Source organism: Macaca nemestrina, chromosome 15 (assembly GCF_043159975.1).
Source record: "Macaca nemestrina isolate mMacNem1 chromosome 15, mMacNem.hap1, whole genome shotgun sequence".
Classification (NCBI taxonomy): Eukaryota; Metazoa; Chordata; class Mammalia; order Primates; family Cercopithecidae; genus Macaca; species Macaca nemestrina.
This window is the reverse complement of record NC_092139.1, coordinates 32,399,800-32,419,886: the sequence shown is the minus strand read 5'-3', so window position 1 is coordinate 32,419,886 and position 20,087 is coordinate 32,399,800. Positions and strand designations below refer to the sequence as shown.

Genomic DNA, 20,087 nt, shown 5'->3' with positions numbered 1-20,087 from the left:
CAGCTTACTCATCCCCTGCCCCCAACCATCTCCTCCGCGGAAACAAAGGCAATGCCGGGCTGCTGTGCTCACAGAGCCACCTCACAATCCTGGCACACCAAGGTAGATGCCAGGGCCCCAGAGCCCAACCACTTGGGGGAGTCCACATGGAGGCCAGGGTGGATCTTTGGGGTCTGATTCCTGACCCTAACTCTCCAATCCCTGAGAAGGAAGCCTCGATTCCAAGGGAGGCCGGAGTAGGCTGTCTGGCAGGCCCTGTGCAGGAGGACCAGGACTAGGGAAGAATCCAGACAGCTCCCCAGCCAGCCGCATCACATCCCAAGGGGCTAGGACGCATGTGGACAGCTGCACTGCCTGGTCACTCACCAGGTGACCCGGGCTATAGCCTCATACATGGCTACAGAAACACAGGTTGTTTCCCTTGCTGGGCAGCGGAACTGCTCTGGGTTAGGTACACAGTGAACCTTCCCAGGCCTGCCCCTGGTAACTCTGAAACCCATATCGCAGAAGCCCATGGCATCTCGGCTATCAAGCAGACCCCCGGCCTCACAGGCTGCCAATCCCATGGGCTCCCTCCCTCATCTTTGGGAGGAAGGAGCCAGGGGCTGGGGCAGTGGGGCCCATGGAGATGCTGAGAACGCTGGGGGCAGTGCAAGCCTGGGTGTGGGCCACCTGAAGGCCTTGGCCCAGATTCCGCCACCCTGGAGTATGTCCACACCTCTCACCTGAGGACAACTGGGAGCAAGGGGCCGGGCACAGCCCCTCCTCAACCGCCACCAAGGGGCACTCACCGTCCTCTTGACTGTGGAGGTTCTGTGGGCTCCGCATCCTCTCGTCCTGGCTGGGGCTCAGGCTGGAGGCCAGGTGCGGGTCAGCTGACATCCATGTGGAGTCGCTCATATCAAAATCCTCGCTGCTCACAGAAGTCTCATCCTGAGCAGGGACAAAGAAGGTGGGCATTCAGCAGGGACGGGCTCTCATCGGCCCGAGGCAGCCTTGTGGGTGGACCCCAGGGCCAGTGGGCGTTTGCGAGTACCCCGAAGGCCTCAGGGAACCCTCAAACCTTGAAGTGAGGGCTGGGTAGTGCTCCCCCTTGCCCAGTGGAAGTGGCCCCAGCTCTGGTTCCTGTCGGAAGCCAAGGCTAAGGGCCGGTGCTGTCTGTAATTGAAGACAATTATGAGGTCTCGCATCCTGCAGGGGCGGATGGCAGGGCCTGGCTCTTACCCTTGTGAGCCAAGGTTGAAACAAGTGCTGTAAACAAGGGCTGCCGCTCCCTGCTCCCAGCCCAGGGACCAGGGCTCACTCTGCACAGGACCCGGCGGCAAGAAGCGGGCAGCAGGACATGCCGGCCACCGGGCACTGAGGCTGAGCTGAGTGCCCCCAGCAGGCCTGGCGCCCTGACTCCCATGAAGCATGCATGGAATTCCTTTCTCCCACTCCCCCAGCCCAGAGGACATTTCTGTCTTCCTCCTTCCTAACCTTTGCTGTGCTTCAAAGATACGCTCTTGGGCAGCTTCCAGGGCTGAAAGGGCCAGCCCCAGAAGTGCAGAGAAGGAAGGGGGCGGGGCAGGCCAGGGTTCGGACCAGACCGCAAAGGGGGTTCAGCTCAAGGGCCTGGGGGGCCGCCAGGGCGTTCCAAACAGCCGGATGGCCTGCTAGAGAGGACCACGCCTGCCTCCTCTCCCCTCGCTGCTGGCTTCGGCGGCCCTTGGCCAGTCATCCGGGAACCCCCGGGGCGGGGCCCCTTCAACCCAGCCCTCCAGCGGGAAGGGCCCCCACCTCCTCCGGCCCAGCCTTTCAGGAGCAGCAAGCAACTGTGCCTGGGAGCTGGCTGTAAAACCAAGAAAGATGACCCAGCAGCTCCCACACCCGGAGTTCTGGCCTCCCCCCAGCAAGACACAATGGCCTCTGTGGGCCCCCAGTGAGGACCTCTGGCAGAGCACCCCCCAAGCCTCCCCTCTGGGGCCCCTCACAGACGCCTCTTTTATAGTGAGCAAACACACTTTGGTTGGAACTTTCTTAGGCTGCTGTCCCTGAGGCAGACACATCTGCTCCAAGTGCTAGGGAACCAGTGTGGATTCGCCTCCACTCCCTCCCCCACCAGCTGGGCTGGTAGGGAGTTTCCTGGAATTTATAGCTTCTGTGCAGTGTGGACCCTCTGCTGAATCCAGAGGACAGGAGCTGGGCTGTGACGACTGCAGTCCCCACGCGGCACACCCAGGGCCTCGGGGAATGGATAGAGCCCACATGTCCTCTGGTGTCCTCTCCCCACACACAGGCACACACACTCACTCTGCCTCCCTCCCACGGGCTGCCTGCTCCATAAACACAAGCACCTCCACCCACAGCCCTCCTTCATGAAAACTCACTCACACACCCAGACACACACACACACGTTCAAAAGGCTCTCCGCACAAAGGGTACAAAGGGACAACAAAACTCTCCCCTGTGCTAACTGGATGGAGGGAGACGAGGGGGAGGGGGAAGAGAGGCTGGCAGGTGGGGGAAGGTTCCTTGGAGCCTTGAGCAAGGCTGCAAGGGGCAGGCGGCTCCCCATCTTCCCAGCTGGTCCTGCCATGCTGGCTCCAGGAACCAGGAACAGAGCATCTCGCGTGGGCCCCTTGCTACTTCCTGGCTGCCCAGGGGGTGCCATGCTCAGGGTTTGACCTGAAGTCACAGCTGAAGGAGAAAGACTCTGGGTATTGTTCAAATGCTCATGACTTAAAAGACAGAGTATCCTAGTAACAGTTGAAAGCGCCACCTACTCCAAACTCCCCATCCATCCATTCGACAGGTATTTACTGAGCACCTACTACGGGCCAAGCTCCCCTCTAGGTGCTGGGAAACTCAGCTGTGGACCAGACACACTCCTGGCCTGTCTGGCACCCCTCATCCGCAAGGGAGATGGACAATGAGCAGAAAAGCATTGATAAGGGCCGCAAAGCAGACAGAAGTGGGGCGAGAGGGCAAAGGGACCTGTTTGCCAGGGCAGCCCAGGAAAACCCCATGGGTCAGAAACGCTGGAGCGGAGGCCTGCAAGAAGTGAGAAGGGGAGCCCGTGAGGTCTGTGTGGCTCCACGCACTTTCCAGGCACAGGCAGCAGCAAGTGGGGCACAAGCTGCTGGGTTTGAGGAGAGGCAAGGAGGCCACTGTGGGCAGGCGTGGGCAGGCACACGGGGCAGAGGAGCCACACGAAAAGGTCCCCTCCCACAGTGCACGCAACCCTGGCAGGGCCGTACCTGCCATCTCTAGCTTGGAGAAAGGCTCTTGAACTCCACTCAATACACGGGGGGTGGAGCAGCGGGGACGGCTCGCACACTCCGGCCTCACTCAGCCAACTTCAAAACCGTAACAACAGAAGGCAAAGCTTCTCAGGGGCCCAGCGCTCCCCTGGGCTTGTGGCATTTCACCCTCACTACAGGCCCACCAGGTAGGTACAGTTGTCAGCCCCGCTCCACAGATGAGGAAACCGAGGCTCCAGGAGGTTAAGGGGCTTGCCCAAGGTCATGGGCTAACATGAGGCACAGCCAGATCTGTGCAGTCGCCAAGGACTGGACACGCCCTCCTAACTGAGTTGGCCCTCGCCTAGAACCCACACTGCTGCTGTGAGCCACAATCCCAACTCCAAGCTGTATCCAGCTGTCGCTGTCTTGTGGATCTCTGCCCTGTCTTTCCCCGGAAAACCTTAGGTCCTTCCAACAGTGGGGACCAGACTGTACGTCCTCTGAATCCTGCACAAGGCAATGAGACTTGTTGAATCCACTGAATTGCCTGGCATGGTGTTGGTTGTTTAATGAGGACGCGGCATTAATTTGACAATTAAGGACTCTGGTCCCATTGCGCATAGTTCTTGAATGGAGGGCATCTGAAGCCCAGGATGCAGGCTGGTGGGCCGGTGGCAGCCGGGTGCCCTGTAATGCCTCCCTCCTGCTGCTGCCAGCCACCCCACACACAGCCAGGGTTTCTCTGGCTCACATCACTGAACTGCTCACCCAAACGCCCCTCCACCCCTCACTTCTTTGATGGGTCCCACTGGGAAAAGGTTGGCTACACCTAACCTGGCATCAAAATTACCTGATTTAGGAGGAGCACCCAGTGCCCACAGGCACGGGGCTTCAGGCTAAGGGTTTTATGAGATTTCCTCCCAAGACCCCATAACACAGGCACCCATGTCAGGCCTAGCTCCAGCTCTGACAACTGCCCCTGCGAGGCCTGCCCTGCCTGCCCCAACTGCCCAGGGGCACGGAGCCACCAGCACAGCTGGTGTGTAAACCCAGGCGGTCTGTGCCCAGAGCCTGTATCACAGTGTCACCGCACCATGGGCCACCTCACCACATCTCCTCCCTTCAATGGGAGGAACCAGATTCCTTAACGACCAAGTGTCTCAAGATGAGGCCCAGAGGGAACTCATGGGTGATGAGGCTATATTTACACACGCACACACACACAACACACATACACACTCATGCATGCTCACTTTCTTCAATGAGTTGATGTATATTTATTGAGCATCTACTATGTGCTGGCATTGTGCTAGGGACATAGATAACCAAGGCAGGGTTCCTTCACACCAGGCCTTGTTAGCTAGGAAAAGGGACCAGCAAAAATTCTGACCCATCTGTAGGTGCAGTGGGGAGAAACTGTGGACACACTGCCTCATTACCTAACAATGATTGTTCTCTCCCCAGCTCCCAAGGAGTTTTCCCACAGCCTCCAGGGTTCTGCCAGGTGAACCCCAGTTTTGTGAAAGAGGTTCTAAGATTCTGATATCTTGACTGCTATGGCTTTTTTTTAAAGACAGGATCTTACTGTCACATAGGCTGGAGCACAGTGGTGCAATCATGGCTAACTGCAGCCTCGAGCCCCCAGGCTCCTGCCTCAGCCTCCCAAGGAGCTGGCACTACAGGCATACACCACCACGCCTGGCTAACTTTTAATTTTTTGTAGAGACAAGGGCTCACTATATTGCCCAGGCTGGTCTCAAACCCCTGGGCTCAAGTGCCTCGGCCTCCCAAAGTGCTGGGAGTACAGGTGTGAGCTGCCACACCTGGCTGCTACAGCAATTTTTTTGTTTAAGTGAGAAATCAAGTCTATTAAGCCTAACTTTTCAAAAACACACGATACAAAAATAAGTTTTGGTCAGACTTACACAAACCCTTCAACACCCACACTTTCAAGGGCTGAGCTAGAGAAGACTTCCCAAGACCCTCTGCAACCTGTCTGGCGCAGCACAGTCCAGTTCATGGGTATAAGCCCCCCAGTCGCAGATGGGCAGACTGTAGCTCCAGTCCCTCACTCACACCCTAAGCCAAGGCTGGAGAAGCAGGCTAATCACAAGGCAGTTACAGGTACACACAGATCAGAATCTGTCAACAACGACTGTGCAGAAGGGGAAAATACACCCAAGTCCAGAGGGCCATGCTGGAGGCAATGGTGCAGGTTTGAGAGTGACCAAGGCCTCAGGCCTGCTCAGAGACCCAAGGTGCTCACTGGCTCACCCAGAGGTCACAGGGTGCCTCTTACTTTTCCCTTCTGGAATGTCAGATGAATTGGGGCTAATTTCTCCCTTTCTGTTAACAAACTTCAACAAAACTTAGAGAATAAAAGTGTGGGCTGGGTGCGATGGCTCACACCTGTAATGCCAACATTTTGGGAGGCTGAGGTGAATGAATTGCTTAAGGCCAGAAGTTCAAGACCCATCTGGGCAACACAGTGAGACCCTGTCTCTATTTACAACAGAAAAGTGTGTGCAGTCTATTACTTCTGGGTTCCCTCTCCTCAGGCCCCATGTGACTGTCCAGTCAGCTACCCCCCGGTTTCTCTAGCCTCTGCCCTTTGGAAACCCTGAAGCCCGTGGCCTTGCCCACCCAGCAATCATTTATTCCAGCACCAAAGCCATCATGGGTCACAGGGTAATAGAGCCAAAGCCAAATGCTCTTCTGAAAAGGGAACTTAAGAGTTAGGCAGGCAGATGGGTAGCACCCAGTCAGCCTCTGGGACACACCCCAACCTGGGAGCCCTGCCTCTGGGGCAGAGGGAGAGGAGCTGACCAGACCCTCCCTGCTCTTATCTTCAGTCCAAAATTCATGGGCAGGTTCAGTTTCTCTCCACCCAGCTTCTGAGGCCCTTCCTCTTCTGCAGGGTAACTAGCACAACCACTGCCCAGCCCAGGAGGAGGAGAAAACGGGAGACCAGAGGGGAAATGGTGGAAACGGGACTGTATCCATGGCTTGTAACTACGGGCAGGTGCTATCAGTAACCTGATTATTTTACAACTGGGGTCAATTTCTCTGCAACTGGGTTCCTGGTGCCTCTGAAGTTGAGCCATTTGCATCCTCCAGGACCCGGGATCCTGGGGCGTGCCTCACACAGTATTTTCCAGACCCTTCCTGAGAGCTGTAATTCTATCTCTACGGCTTGCTTGAGAAAGAAGAGGAGGAGGATTTGCTGAGAATTTAGTGCAATTGTAAGCCATAAGCCCTGACGAGGAGCCCTGGGTGTGTGTTTCAGAGGAAGGCGGGGGCAGGGATGTGCAGGGGATGTTTCTGGGCCGAGCAGGAAACAGACCCCTCTCCAGAAAGCCCCCAGGCTTGTTCGACAGGAGGCTAAAGCTCCCATTGGGAAGAACACCAGCCTCAGGCGGTTGCCCCAGCACCAGCTCTATCCCAAAGTGGAGTCTCTTCTCAACCCACTGGTAGGCACCACCTTCTGGGCACCTGCAGGCCCTGGACATTCTTCCGCAAGAGGCGACTCTCCCCCTTGTCTCCATGTCAGCGAGCATTACACACACAGCCTTCTGAGCATGCCAAGAAGGTACTGAACCGCATGTGACCCCAACTTAACCACTTCAGTTCATCAGATGGCTTATTAATGGGAGACGAAAAACCCCCAGGATCTAAAGCATCAGGGGTTCAAATCCTTGTTGTGAAAGGGCTGCACACATGAAATGTGAGGGTGGTCTGTGCCACAGATACATGAAATATGAGGGTGGTCTGAGCTCCTGGGGGTGTGGGGTCCCAAAGCTGTTGCTTCATGGCTACAACCCAAGCCCACATAGCCACCAGGGAAGGAGGCCAGCCTTCCAGCACTCCCTGCACAATTCCACTCCTTCCTGCGAACATGCCTCCTCTGCTTACTAGCCATGCAAGCACCAGCTCTTCTGGGAAATATGAGGCAGGGAGAGCGGAGACACAGCCAATCACCTACCATACTGGAGTCATTCTCGCTGTCTCTCCCTCACACTCACTCACACACACACCGCGTCTGTCAGAAGCGTATTCCCATCTACATGTGGTCCTGTTGTCCCTGCTGTCATGGACGCCTGGATGCTGGAAGTGAGCATTTCCCACACCTTCCCACTGTATATCGAGTGGAAAACAGGCTTTTGTTCCTAAGCAAAGGCACCTGGCTGCTCCCCATCAGCATTCCTCACCACGAGGGCCTCGCTGGTACCCCAGACCCTGCCATTAACAGGGGTTTCTTTAAAGTGAGGTTGGAGAGAGGAGCTTCAGCAGACAGGGATCTTCCAGCCAAAAGGAAGGCTGGAAGGGAGCCGCTGTGAGCTAATCCCCTGCAGGGCTGTCCTTCCAAGAAAGGCACCCAGACAACACAGAAAAAGTTCTTGAGCAACTCCCAGGCGGTCCAGCTCCACAGAGCCCCAGGGTAGTCGCCACAGGAAAAGTTCCCCAAAGGCGTCTTGTCAGCTGGGAGGAAGGCCGCAGTGATCTCTGTTCCCACTGTGCGGCACGAAGGTGCTGAATAGGGTGGTGTCGCCCAGCCCTAGAGGTGCTGTCTTAAAACCCTGCTCTATTAAGCAAGCCTCAGCCTGAGCCTGGATTAGACAGGAGCTTGATATTATTCAAGGACACATTTAGGCCCTAATGGCTTTCCAATGAAGGGGTAATTTACTACCCGGGGGGTTAAACTACCAGGGGGCCTGGGCCATAAATGGGCCTTTTCCCCAGACCAATTCAGTCCAGAATCTGGCCTGTGTCAGGGGTCAAGACAGGGGCCTGGTCCCATCACACAGACGGCTCTCCCCAGAAGAGTCATGAGGTCCCCCAAACACCTCTCCGCACACCCCCTTTTTGGTGTGTGTGAGTTGGGGTGGGGGCAGGCTGGGGTTGCCAGCTGATTCTGGGATAAGTAGGGCTTTATCTCACGGGACAATCTATTTCAAGCCACAATCCTTCTCAGAAAGGGGAGGAAATCACAGAGTCCAAACACCATTTCAGGTGAAATCAGGAGGTTATTCATCTCCCCTCAGAGCAGACAGAAAGGAAAATCAATGTTTTAGAGGGGGAAAAAAGGTTCCATTTGAATTAATGGGTTTGTGGCTTCTCCATTGATCTGAGCCTCTTCACACTTTCTTTCTGTGCTTTTGTGCTCTTGGGGAGAGGGGAGGGAGTAGGGAATGGGGAGGAGGGGGTGGGCCTCCCATAAGGAAAAGGACGGTCTAACCTTAACCTTTCTACAGGAATAATGCTAATTAGCGAGGCTTAATGAGAACTTCCCCCAGGAAGCGCAGCCCGGTAGGGACGGCCGGACTCGGGCAAACGCAGCTCTGGGTGGAAGCAGGGTCACTTCTGCTCCCGAGTGGCTGGAATAAATATGCGGATTGCACTCCCTCCTCCTCCCCACCCAAAGTGTCCAGCCTTGAGGACTAGGTGGAGGGAGGAGAGAGCGGGCGGAGGTGTAAATCCAACTTAACCCCTGCGCGCGCCCTCGAGCCGGCCGGCTGCCCCCGCCCCGCCGTGTCCCCTCATTAAGGAAGGCCCCTTCGCCAGGGGCCGCCGACGCCCGCGGCTTCCGGTCAGACGGTGCACCTGAGAGGGACACCCTGTCCCCTCCCGGGAAGGACCCGGGCCTGCCGAAGTGGGTTCAACTCTGCAAACCGCGTCTCAACTCCCCGCGCCGCGCCGGGGAACCCCTCCCTGCCACTCAACGCTTCCCGTCCTCACATCCCCAAACAGAGTCCACTTCCCTTCTCGTGGCGGCCGCGGCAACCCGAGCCCGGCTCCCACCCCGCCGCCAGCGAACGCCTCCCTCCCCGGGACGCGGTGCCGAGCCCGCTGCACACCGAGCGGCCGTCGCACAATACCGCGGCGCGGCGCGCACAATCACAGCCCCCCAGGACTCGCGGCGCGCACCCCGGGAATGGGGTGCGCCCCGCGACCCCGGGCGCTCGGGGCCAGACACACCTCTCGGGCGCCCCGCGGCCCCCACAATGCAGCCTTCATCGCCCCCCCCACTCTGGGGCACACTCACCCGCCCCCCGCCCCAGCCCACTCCTCCCAGGGCGCAGCCGCTCCCCCGCGCCCCCTTCCTCAGCCCTGGCAAAGGAAGCTCCCCCTGCGCCCCCCTCCCCAGAACCGCCCCCAGCCCCCCGCCCCCCTAACCGCAGCTCAACGGCCGGCGGCAGCAGCCGGAGAAGGGGGGCGGCGGCCGGGGCCCCGGAAACGGCCCGATCGTCGGGATCCTGGCCGGACTCCGTACCTGGGCGGGAGGCGAGGCGGAGATGGGCGGTCGGGATCCGCGAGTGAGCGGGGCGGGCGGCGGTGACAGCCCCACAGCTCCAGCTGCTGCTGCTGCTGCTGCTGCCGCCGCGGCCGCCCGGGGAGAGGGGCTGGCACCGCCGCGGCGCGTCACTGCCCGGCCCGGGGGCGGGGGTGGCCAGGAGGAGGGCCCAGGCGAGCAGCGGCGGCAGCGGCGGCGGCGCCGCGGCCCGGAGGAAGGGGGAGGGGGCACCGGGCACGGGGAGGCGGGGGAGGGGGGCGGGACCGGGCACGGGGCGGGGGCGGGGGGAGGGGAGCGCAGGGAGGGCGCAGGCAGGGGGAGTAGGAGGAGCAGCAGGAGAAGGTGGCGGAGGGGCGGGTGAGAGGGAGGAGTGGGCACGGGGGGGAAGGGGAGAGAGGAAAAGGAGGCACCCAGGGAGAGGGGAGAGGAGAAAGGAGGGAGAGAGGCGCGGGGGGAGAAGAGGAGGAAGGAGGGGGCGCTGGGCCAGGTAGGGGGGGATAAGGGCGCGCTGGACGCGCCGCCGTGCGCTTCGGTGGGGAGAGCGCTCTTAAGGGGGAAGCGCTTCGAGGAAGATCCTTGCAAGGGGCTGAGCCCGGAAAGAAGGCGCTGGGATCTGTGCCTACCCATCGCTCCCGGAGGCCGCGGTCTCTGGGTCCGGTGGGGGCTGGGGGGCGCGGGCACCCGGCAGGCTGTCTGCAGTCAGGCCAGGAGAGGAGACTTGGCCCAAAGAAAGTGACTCAGGCACCCTCAGGAACTCTCGGCGTCCGGGGCCCCTTCGGGCAGCCCTCGACCCCAGTGCGTCTCTTGGGTCCCCAGGGACGCGGGTACTTGTGGGGCGGGTCTGCCGGGCCTCGGGGTTCGGCTCCCCCGGGCGGCCGGAGCGAGACCCCGGGCTGGGAAAGCCAGGCACGTGGCCGGCTCTAGGCCGTGCCCCCGCCCCACCCCCACGGCAGGGCCCCCGGTGCTTGATCAAGTTCAAGCTCGAGCTCCTCGGCGCGCTGCCCACCCGCTGCCCCTGCGCGCCCCTCCCCCTCCCCCCTCCGTACCGTCTCGCTCTTCACTCTTCCTTTGTCTCTTTCCCACCACTTAGTTTACACCCCCTCCGCCCTCCTCCCTGCCCCCCGCAGGCGCCCGAGAGTCCGGGAGGCGCTCACCTGTTCGACCCAAACATCTACGCGACCCTGAGCGCCCGCCGCCCGCTCGCGCCCGCGTGCCCGCCCCCGCCCGGCTGCCGGTCATTGTGCTCCGCCAGCCCACACGGGGCCGGGTCCTGACGGCGCGCGAGCCACAGTTGTAAAGTAATAAGATAATCTCGGGGACGCCGCTCCAGCCCAGACCCGGGCACGCACTGTCCGCGGAGACTGCACCGCCGGGGAGGGGGACCACGCGGAGCCCAGATGCGGTCCCCCCGGCGGACAGACCCCTGCCCGGGGCGGAGGAGGCGGGACGGGCGTCGCGGGATGGGGGCCCTGGACCTCCGAGCAACCTCGGACTCGGCCCGAAAAGCAACACGCTTGTCACCAAACCGCAGAATTAGACCCCGATGGAGAAAATGGGTCAGGGGACCCATTCCCACCCCACCTCTACAAATCCAGACTCTCCGCTACCATAGATCAGCCTCGAAAAAAGCTTGTGCTTCATCAAGGATGGGGAGCTGCCCTCGTGGAATTCTGTGGGGAAATTGCAAAACAAAACAAAACAAAACAAAACAAAACACTAAAAAAACCCCGATAAGGATCCCACCTCCTGATTCCTCTGGTCGCACCCGAAGAGGAAGGGCAATTTCTACTGACTCTTTACGCTACCATTCATTCACGGTGGAACCAGCAGAGAAGAGAAAACGAGACAGCCACCGCAATTGTTTGCAATTTTGAAACAGACTGCCTTTAACCCTCCAACTTTTTTTCTGTAAAAAGCCTTTTTCTTTCTTCCTCTGAAAGCTTTGCATTGTGAACAATCCGTGGTAAACAAGGCTCCCTCTACAGCCGCGAGTGGGAAGTACAACCCCACAGGTTCAGAGCCCAGCGTTTACCCGTCAGGAAAATAAAACGATGACAAGACATCACATTAGCACCACGCAGGCTTCCTTCCGCACATGCTCAAGACTCTGCTGTCAATAGAAAACTCACACTTTCTTTTTAAAAGAGGGTTTAGGCACATTTACTCATTAGCACCTTTTATTCCTGAAATCAAATGTGTTTTCAAACCAATTCACTCTCCCCGGTTTACTAGATCTTCTCATCCTCAGTGGTGTGGGGCAGGTGGGAGGCTTTCTTTATCCACACATGCTGGTGCCCAATAATGATTTTTAGAATGAACTGGTGGCCACAGCTCTTAAGTTCATCCAGGAAATGTGAGTGTTTCCAACGTGGGAACTGTCCATCCTCACTCTGAAAATGAGATAATTCAGGCTCAGGATTTCCCTCTTTCCCCACCACATTTCCAGAGACCTTTGACTTCTCCTGGCCTGAATTACTATTTCACAGCAGTGGTGGACATCTGAGCTTGAAACACAAAGCCAAATCCAACTGAAGTTCAAAGGTGGAATTGAACCCAGATAACCCACCTCTTCTCTGACTAATAAAAGAGAGCTAGTATTGCCCAGGAGGGCAGAGCAGTGATTTTCTGTAGGCATGAAATGTGAACTCATTTACTATCCCTGAGATAAAACAGCCCAGCCCTGCTCAACCCACAGAAAACAGCTGAGAGCCCTGCAGAAACCTGGCTGTTGAGCAGCACCGCAAATTAGGCGAGTTTTCATGTGTGTGTGCTGAAACCCTGGGAAATCTCCCAGATCCTTATTCCTGCAGGAGCTGCCACTCCTGGAGTAACCTTGTGTAGGTTGTTTGCAGTGTCCTTGTGCCACTCCCCCCCTCCTTAAAGTGGCCACAGCATGAGTCCCAACGAGGAATCAGGTGACCTAGTTTCTTGACTACTAATTCTCCCAGTGATGTGTCCCTTCTTCTGGCCCCAGCCTGGTAGGAGAACATGGCAAAGAAAGCTGCTCCCATCTGCTTCGGAGGGGAGGGAGGGGGCAATGCTGCCCCAGGTCCCCTCCAGCCTCTGAAGACACTGGGTGCTTTTGTAAACAGATGATTGGGGTATGCTCTGATGGGGCTTTTTAAACAGCAAACCCCTTTCATGCAGCTTCCCATACGAAGTGAGCATGTCCCACAGGTAGGGACCTGGCCATGGGACTCTGGTTTGCCACTATTAGGACAAATAGGATCTTAATGTGACCACAGCAGACATTGTTCAAGCATGTCAAAGCATTAAAAAAAATTTATCCCCACAAATGACGTATTAATGACAGAGGAGAAAATGTACCTGCACAATGGAGCGATCTGGCAGACACTTCCCAATCAAGTGATCAAATTCAGCAGCCTCCAAAGTGGGGCCATCAGACATGATGTCCTCGGCTCCTGAAGGGAGGCAGTGGAAGACACAGCATCACTTGAGCCGTGTGCTTCCCCAACGCGCTTCATCTGAATCTGCTCCTCAAGAGACAATCAGACAAGAAATCCAGAAAGAGAAACTTCACAACACAATAGTCGTGGACTCTATAAAACATTCATTGTCACTAATTGACTTTCTAAATGATGAGATGAAAGAGAAATTACAGGTGGCTCACACCTGTAATTCCAGCACTTTGGGAGGCCGAGGCGGATGGATCACCAGAGGTCAGGGGTTCGAGACCAGCCTGGCCAACATGGTGAGACCTGGTCTCTACTAAAAATACAAAATTGGATGGGCGCGGTGGGGGCATGCCTATAATCCCAGCTACTCGGGAGGCTGGGGTAGGAGAATTGCTTGAACCCGGGAGGCAGAGGGTGCAGCGAGCCAAGATCATGCCCTTGCGCTCCAGCCTGGGCAACAGGAGCGAAACTCCATCTCCAAAGAATTAAAGAGAGAGAAATAACAACTAAACTTAATGTGTGACTCTTCTTAGATCCTGTAGAGGAGTGAGGTGCGGACAACGGGTAGGGGAGAGGCAGAGGATGGGGGTGGAGTGAGGGTGGAGGCCAGGGTGGGCTCTGGGCTGAGTGGTCAGGGAAGAGCTCTCCCAGGAGGGAGCCACTAGGTGTCCTAATCCCCAGAGGGCAGAAGTTCACATCTGGGTGAAGACCTGGGGGCACTGGAACAGCTGGTGCAAAGCTGCTGAGGAAGGGAACAGTGGCCAGAGTGGCTAGAGCAATGTGGGCCATGGGGAGGACGGGAGGGATGAGCGTCGGGGGGCAAACAGGGCCAAGTGTCCAACATCCTGAACACCCCCCCTGACCCCGTGAGGTGTGCGGGCTTTACACTGGGAGTGAGGAGAGGATGCAATGTGAATTACGTTTTTAGATCGGGGAGATAAGATTATAAAGGAGCAGAAGTGGTGACAGGGAGGCCAGCGAGGAGGTCCAATGGAAAGAGTGTCGTCAGATGGGACTAGTTCAAATTCTGGCTCTGACACTAGATGGATGACTTTGGGCACCATACCTAAACCTCTCTAAGCATCCGTTTCCTCATCTACACATGATCCACAATGTTTTTGTTTGTTTGTTTTGTTTTATTTTTGATCGAGTCTTGCTGTGTCACCCAGGCTGGAGTGCAGTGGCATGATCCGGGCTCACTGCATCCTCTGCCTCCCTGACTTAGTCAAGCCATTCTTGTGTCTCAGCCTCCCAAGTAGCTAGGATTACAGGCATGCGCCACCATGCCTGGCTAATTTTTGTATTTTTAGTAGAGATGGAGTTTTACCATGTTGTCCAGGCTGGTCTCAAGCTCCTGGACTCAAGTGATCCACCCGCCTTGGCCTTCCAAAGATCCACTATGTTTAACATGTGTTTAATGTAGCATTTGGCACCGAATTTTTCCCTTTGAGATTACAAACTGTGTTAGACAGTCTCCAAGATGGCCCATGATGACCCTCACCGCCCAGTTTCATACCCTGGTACCATCACAACGCACAGGGCTGTGGAACCAGTGGTGTACTGTGGAAATGAGCGTGTGTGACTGCCAAGGCTAGATCCTAAAAGACATCTTGATCTTTTCTCCAGAGGGAGTGCTTGGTAGATGGTAGCTTTTATCATCAACGGTATCAGGATTGTACATTTCATAATTGCACAGTCAGGATCACATCCCTCTCTCCAAATGCTACACCAGTTCACTCTGCCACCAGCAATATCTAGCAGCATTCATTTCGCGGCATACTTGTCACTGCTTACTATTAGCAATCTCTTTTATCTCTGTCAATCTGAGGGGCAAAGAATGCTGTCTCTTATTTTCCTTTGCTCCTCTTCACTTGGGAATGTAAGTAGATGTTTCTGTGCACTGTGTGTTTATGGGGCACTTGTATTTCTTTTTCTTTCTTTTTTTTTTCTTTTGAGAATAACCTGTTCATATCCTTTGCCAATTTCTCTATTTGAATTGTTGGTCTTTTTTTTTTTGGTAAGAACTTTTTGGAAATAAGTAAAATTAATCTTTTGTCATGTATTTTGCAAATATGTTTTCCTTTTGTTGTCTTTTTATTTAGTTTATGACAAGTTTTTTTAGCCATATGGAAATTTTACATTTTTATATAATCTGATTTTTTTGTTTTGTTTTGTTTTTTCCTTTAGGGCTTTAGGGCTCCAGGTTAAAACAAAAGTTTTTTTCCACTCTAAGATTACAAAAGTAATTCGCCCATATTTTCTTCTGGAAACTTTATATCTTCATTACATTTAAATCTTTATTCCATCTGTTAGTTATCTCAATGTAAGTAGCAAAGTGGGGGATCTAGCTTATTTTTTTCTAAATGGCTTTCTAAGTGGTGTTAATTCCATCTTTTATTTTTTATTTTTGAGACAGGGTCTCACTCTGCTACCCAGACTGAAGTGCAGTGGCACGATCTTGGCTCACTTCAGGCTCAATCTCCTGGGCTCAAGTGATCCTCCTGCCTTAGCCTCCCAAAATGCTGGAATTACAGGCAGGAGTCACTGCACCCGGCCTACATATCATTTTTGAAATAACTCATCTTTATCCACTAATTGGAAATGTCATCTTATACTAATTTTCTATTATGTATGGATTTTTATTATATTGTTGATCTACCTATTCCTGTCTCAGTATTATGGCTTTAAAATATGTTTTCTGGGCTGGGCGCAGTGGCTCACGCCTGTAATCCAAGCACTTTGGGAGGCCGAGGTGGGCGGATCACAAGGTCAGGAGACTGAGACCATTGTGGCTAACGCAGTGAAACCCTGTCTCTACTAAAAAATACAAAAAAACTAGCCGGGCATCGTAGCGGGCGCCTGTAGTCCCAACTACTTGGGAGGCTGAGGCAGGAGAATGGTGTGAACCTGGGAGAAAGAGCTTGCAGTGAGCCGAGATCACACCACTGCACTCCAGCCTGGGCGACAGAGTGAGACTCCGTCTCAAATAAATAAATAAATAAATAAAATATGTTTTCTGGCCTGGCATGGTGGCTCATGCCTGTAATCCCAGCACTTTGCAAAGCTGAGGCGGGCAGATCACTTCAGGTCATGAATTTGAGACCAGCCTGGCCAACATGGTAAAACCCCATCTATACTAAAAATACAAAATTAGCTGGGCGTGGTGGTACGTGTCTGTAGTCCTAGCTACTGGGGAGGCTGAGGCAGAAGAATCACTTGAATCCGGGAAGGGGAGGTTGCAATAAGCTGAGATCATGCCACTGCACTCTAGCCTGGGCAACAGAGACTCCATCTCAAAAAAAAAAAAAAAAAAAAAATATATATATATATATATATATATACACACACACACACACATTACACACACATATATATATATGTGTGTATATATATATGTTTTCCTACTAGGTAGGGCTAGCATCCATCTCTACCCCATAAACTGTCCCTGCCCACACCATAACAAAAATAATTAAAGCAGTATCACAGCCAAGAGGTGCTCTAGGTGCAGCATATTTATGGAGAAAGGAGAGATGTTTTTCCTGGGGGACTGGGGGTAAGAGGGAAGGTTCCTGGAAGAGACGACATTTACTGTGAACCAAAGAAGGTGGGAGGCTTGCAACAGGTGGAAAGTAGGGAAGGCATCTGGCTGGAAGAGGAGGACGTGGAGAACACCAGGGTTTCACATGTGCCTAGATTCAAAACACCTGACCTGCAGGCTGGGCCGCAGCGCAGACTATCCATTTGTTCTTTATATTAACTGATTTTTGCATAGCAGCCTGCAACCTCACAGTCAGTTTGACACCTTTGCTGAAATCTAGGAGAAACAGTCCAATACTATTTCCTCATTCTTCTCCATTTAGATAAATTTTCCATTACAAATACAACTAACTGAGCCTGACTTGTTGAAATACATTCTCCTGAAAACCACGATGAAAGGTAAAAATTACAATTTCATTATTCTCCTTTTCAAAAAGTCTTGCTTTAAAATGTCATCAGTTAATTCTGGTCATGTCACTCTCCTATTCCAAAACCTTCAATAGCTCCCAGTCACGGGGGGAATCGAGTTATAGCTCTCTCTGGTCTGGCATTGGGAGGCCCCACTGCCCTGTTGGCCTTATTTCCTTCTGTTCCTCTCTGGGAACTCTATTGCAGATGGACTCACCATCTTTTGTCCCCCAGTCACCCATGTGCAACTCCTCCATGCTTTGACCACACATGTTTTTAGGCCTGTGTACCTTCCAAAAATATGTACAGAGGCCCTACCACGCACCAGGCACCATGACAAGTGCAGGTGACATGGCAATGAACAATACGGACTCAGGGTTGACCACAGGGAGCCTCCAGGCCAGCAGGGGAGACAGAAATTAACCAAGTGACGTCATGGGATCCTGACCGGCCTGTGGGTCATGGGCAGTGTATTCCAATTTGTACTGGATAGTCCTGAAACGTTCTAGGAAGGAAGTGCCCAGGGTGTGAGAAGGACGTAGCAGATCTGGGAGAGCTCCACTGAGGAGGTGACATTGAAGTTGGGCACTGAAGGATGCATGGGTATTCCTGAGGTGGAAAGGTGCCTGGGCTGTCAACAAAGACAGCTTCCACCCCAGGCAAATCAACATCCCTCCAAAGACTGCCGCCCAGCTGGCTCTGAACTGATGCATTTGTGGTACTTCCTGTTTCTTGCATTAAACTTCATTTTCCCAACTGGGCCATTCGCTCTGAGGGCTGGGACAGGTTCTTAGAAGAGTTACCCTGCACACAGTAGGGATGCATCACTCAGGCCCCGTTCTGCCCACTGCCAACACAGCTCTGAAGTCTTCAACAGAGCTCAGAATGCAGCGGGCCATCCTGGACACAGGCACACTTTGTAACTCTCATGGGTAATGCACATGCCTCTTTTCCCTCCCTTCTTTTCTAGTGCCCTTGGAGAGGCTCAGAGAAAACACCAAGGCCAGCCACAACCCTGCATTTCCACTTGCAGGTGTGTACACAATAAAATGAACACAGATGTTCCCTAAAGAACACATAGTAGGCCGGGCATGGTGGCTCACATCCATAATCCCAGCACTTTGGGAGGATCACTTGAAGTCAGGAGTTCGAGATAAGCCTGGGCAACATAGCAAGACCCTGTCTCTGCAAAAAGAATTTAGCTGTGCATGGTGGCATGCACCCATAGTCCTAGCTACTGTGGAGGCTGAGGTGGGAGGATTGCTTGAGCCTGGGAAATCAAGGCTGCAGTGAGCTGTGATTGTGCCACTGCATTCCAGCCTGGGCCACAGAGCATGACTCTGTCTGGAAAGAAAGAAAGGAAAGAAGAAAAACACATAGCAGACTGGTAGGCTAGTCATAGCAGCACTATTCACAACACCTCCCAAATGTCTACCAATGAAGGATGGATACATTATGGGCGCTCCCATACCATGAAATACTACTCAGCCATGAAAAGAAACAAACTACTGATGCATGCCATAACACAGATGACTCTCACACACTTATGCTTGTGAGCAAATGAGCACATGCTGTACAGTTCCATTCTATAAAGTTCTAGAACAGCAAAATCAATGTATACTCCTAGAAGTCAGGTCAGTAGTCACCCTGGCCCAGGGACAGTGACTAGAGGGAGCACAAGGGTCTTTGGGGTGGTGCCGAATTTTTTTATTTTTTATTTTTTTAGATGGAGTCTCACTCTGTTACCCAGGCTGGAGTGCAGTGGCCAGAACTCAGCTCACTGCAAGCTCCACCTCCCGGGTTCACGCCATTCTCCTGCCTCAGCCTCCCGAGTAGCTGGGACTACAGGCGCCCGCCACCTTGCCCGGCTAGTTTTTTGTATTTTTTAGTAGAGATGGGGTTTCACCGTGTTAGCCAGGATGGTCTCGATCTCCTGATCTCGTGATCCGCCCGTCTCGGCCTCCCAAAGTGCTGGGATTACAGGCTTGAGCCACTGCACCCAGCCGATGTTTTGTTTCTTGATCTGATATGGGTCACAGGAGGTGGGGTCAGTTTGTGAACTTGGCTGAGCTGTGAAACTGAGTGATGGGTTCTCTTTTCTGAATGTGCTTTATGCTTCAGTAGAAGTTTCAAAAGGGGAAGCAGCAAGCCAGGCCAGGTTCCATGGCTGAGCAGCCTGGAGCTCGTTGTAGTCAATTACTGCGACCCACTGGACACCAGGTACCTGTGCTGGGCAGTGTTCATGTGTTATCTTATTTAATCCACCAAATAACAAGGTTGATATTCATTGCCATTGTGCACATGAAGTCTAAGGGCTTCTGGGAGGAAGATTAAGTGACTCGCTCAGTCACCCAAGAGTGGGGAAACTGGCACTCAGAGAGCAGAGGACACGTCCACAGTCATGGAGCTAGAATCCAGTGGCTGTGCTGGACTAAGATGTGTGGGTCTCCAGGGTGTGTGGTAGGCCCTGCAAAGGTGAGACCACTGAGCCAGGCCACATGGTGCTGTGCTTCACCGACCTCCAGCAGAGCAGAAGGAGGAACCCACCAGAGCGAATCGGATGCAGCCAGAGATTTCCCTTGGGCCAGGACCTGGGAATGGGCTGGGGCTGCTGTGAGGCCCTGCCTCGGGATGGACCCCAGGGCTTCTCCATACAAGCCTTGGAAGGAGGCTGGCCTTGGAAGCCTAAGGGGTGAAACTCTAGCTGGCTCTCCGGCAGGTGAGCAGAGGTAAGGACCCTCCATGGGCTGTGGGGCTGCGAGACTAGCTTACGTTCACTCGGTCCAAGGAAGCCATGCAGGGAAACGGGAGCAGGTTACCAAGAGAAGGCGGCAGGTAGCACCTCCTGCCAGGGCCCTCAGTCTCTTCGTGACAGAGCCCCCAGGTCTGGTGTGGATGATGGCCCAAGGCTCTGGGGCCTGGGATGCTGCACGGGGACCTTTCTGGGGCTGAATCTGGTGTGGGGGGTCATGTTCAGGTGTGGAGGGGAGTGGGCGGCTGTGGACACGCTCTGTTTGCACTCAGGCCCTTCGTCGTGTGAACTCGGGCAGGTGAGTTGACTCTCCAAGCCCTGGTCTCCTCATCTCTAGAATGAGGCAGCAGCAGCAGGGGCTTGTTTTTGAAGGTTGCTGTGATGGCTGAAGAGGGCTGGACTGGCGCCGGGCACAGAGCACCGCCCGAATTTTAGTTATGGATCATGATGGTACTATG

At 54.6% G+C, this 20,087-nt stretch overlaps 1 protein-coding gene across 14 annotated transcripts in view; it reads right to left on the bottom strand.

The window, feature by feature from the left end:
* The window catches only part of LOC105496189 (nucleolar protein 4 like), a 148,978-nt gene that overhangs the window by 30,250 nt on the left and 98,641 nt on the right, over positions 1-20,087 (bottom strand). For 10 of the 14 annotated variants that reach the window (XM_011766353.2, XM_011766354.2, XM_071079531.1 and 7 more), the window contains one exon: positions 792-933. In XM_011766353.2, the coding sequence (XP_011764655.1) occupies positions 792-933 (142 nt within the window). Of the gene's footprint in view, positions 1-791; positions 934-1,479; positions 1,708-9,495; positions 9,652-10,139; positions 10,163-20,087 lie in introns of those variants that run through there. The other 4 variants (XM_024797419.2, XM_011766363.3, XM_071079534.1 and 1 more) reach the window with 3 other exon arrangements.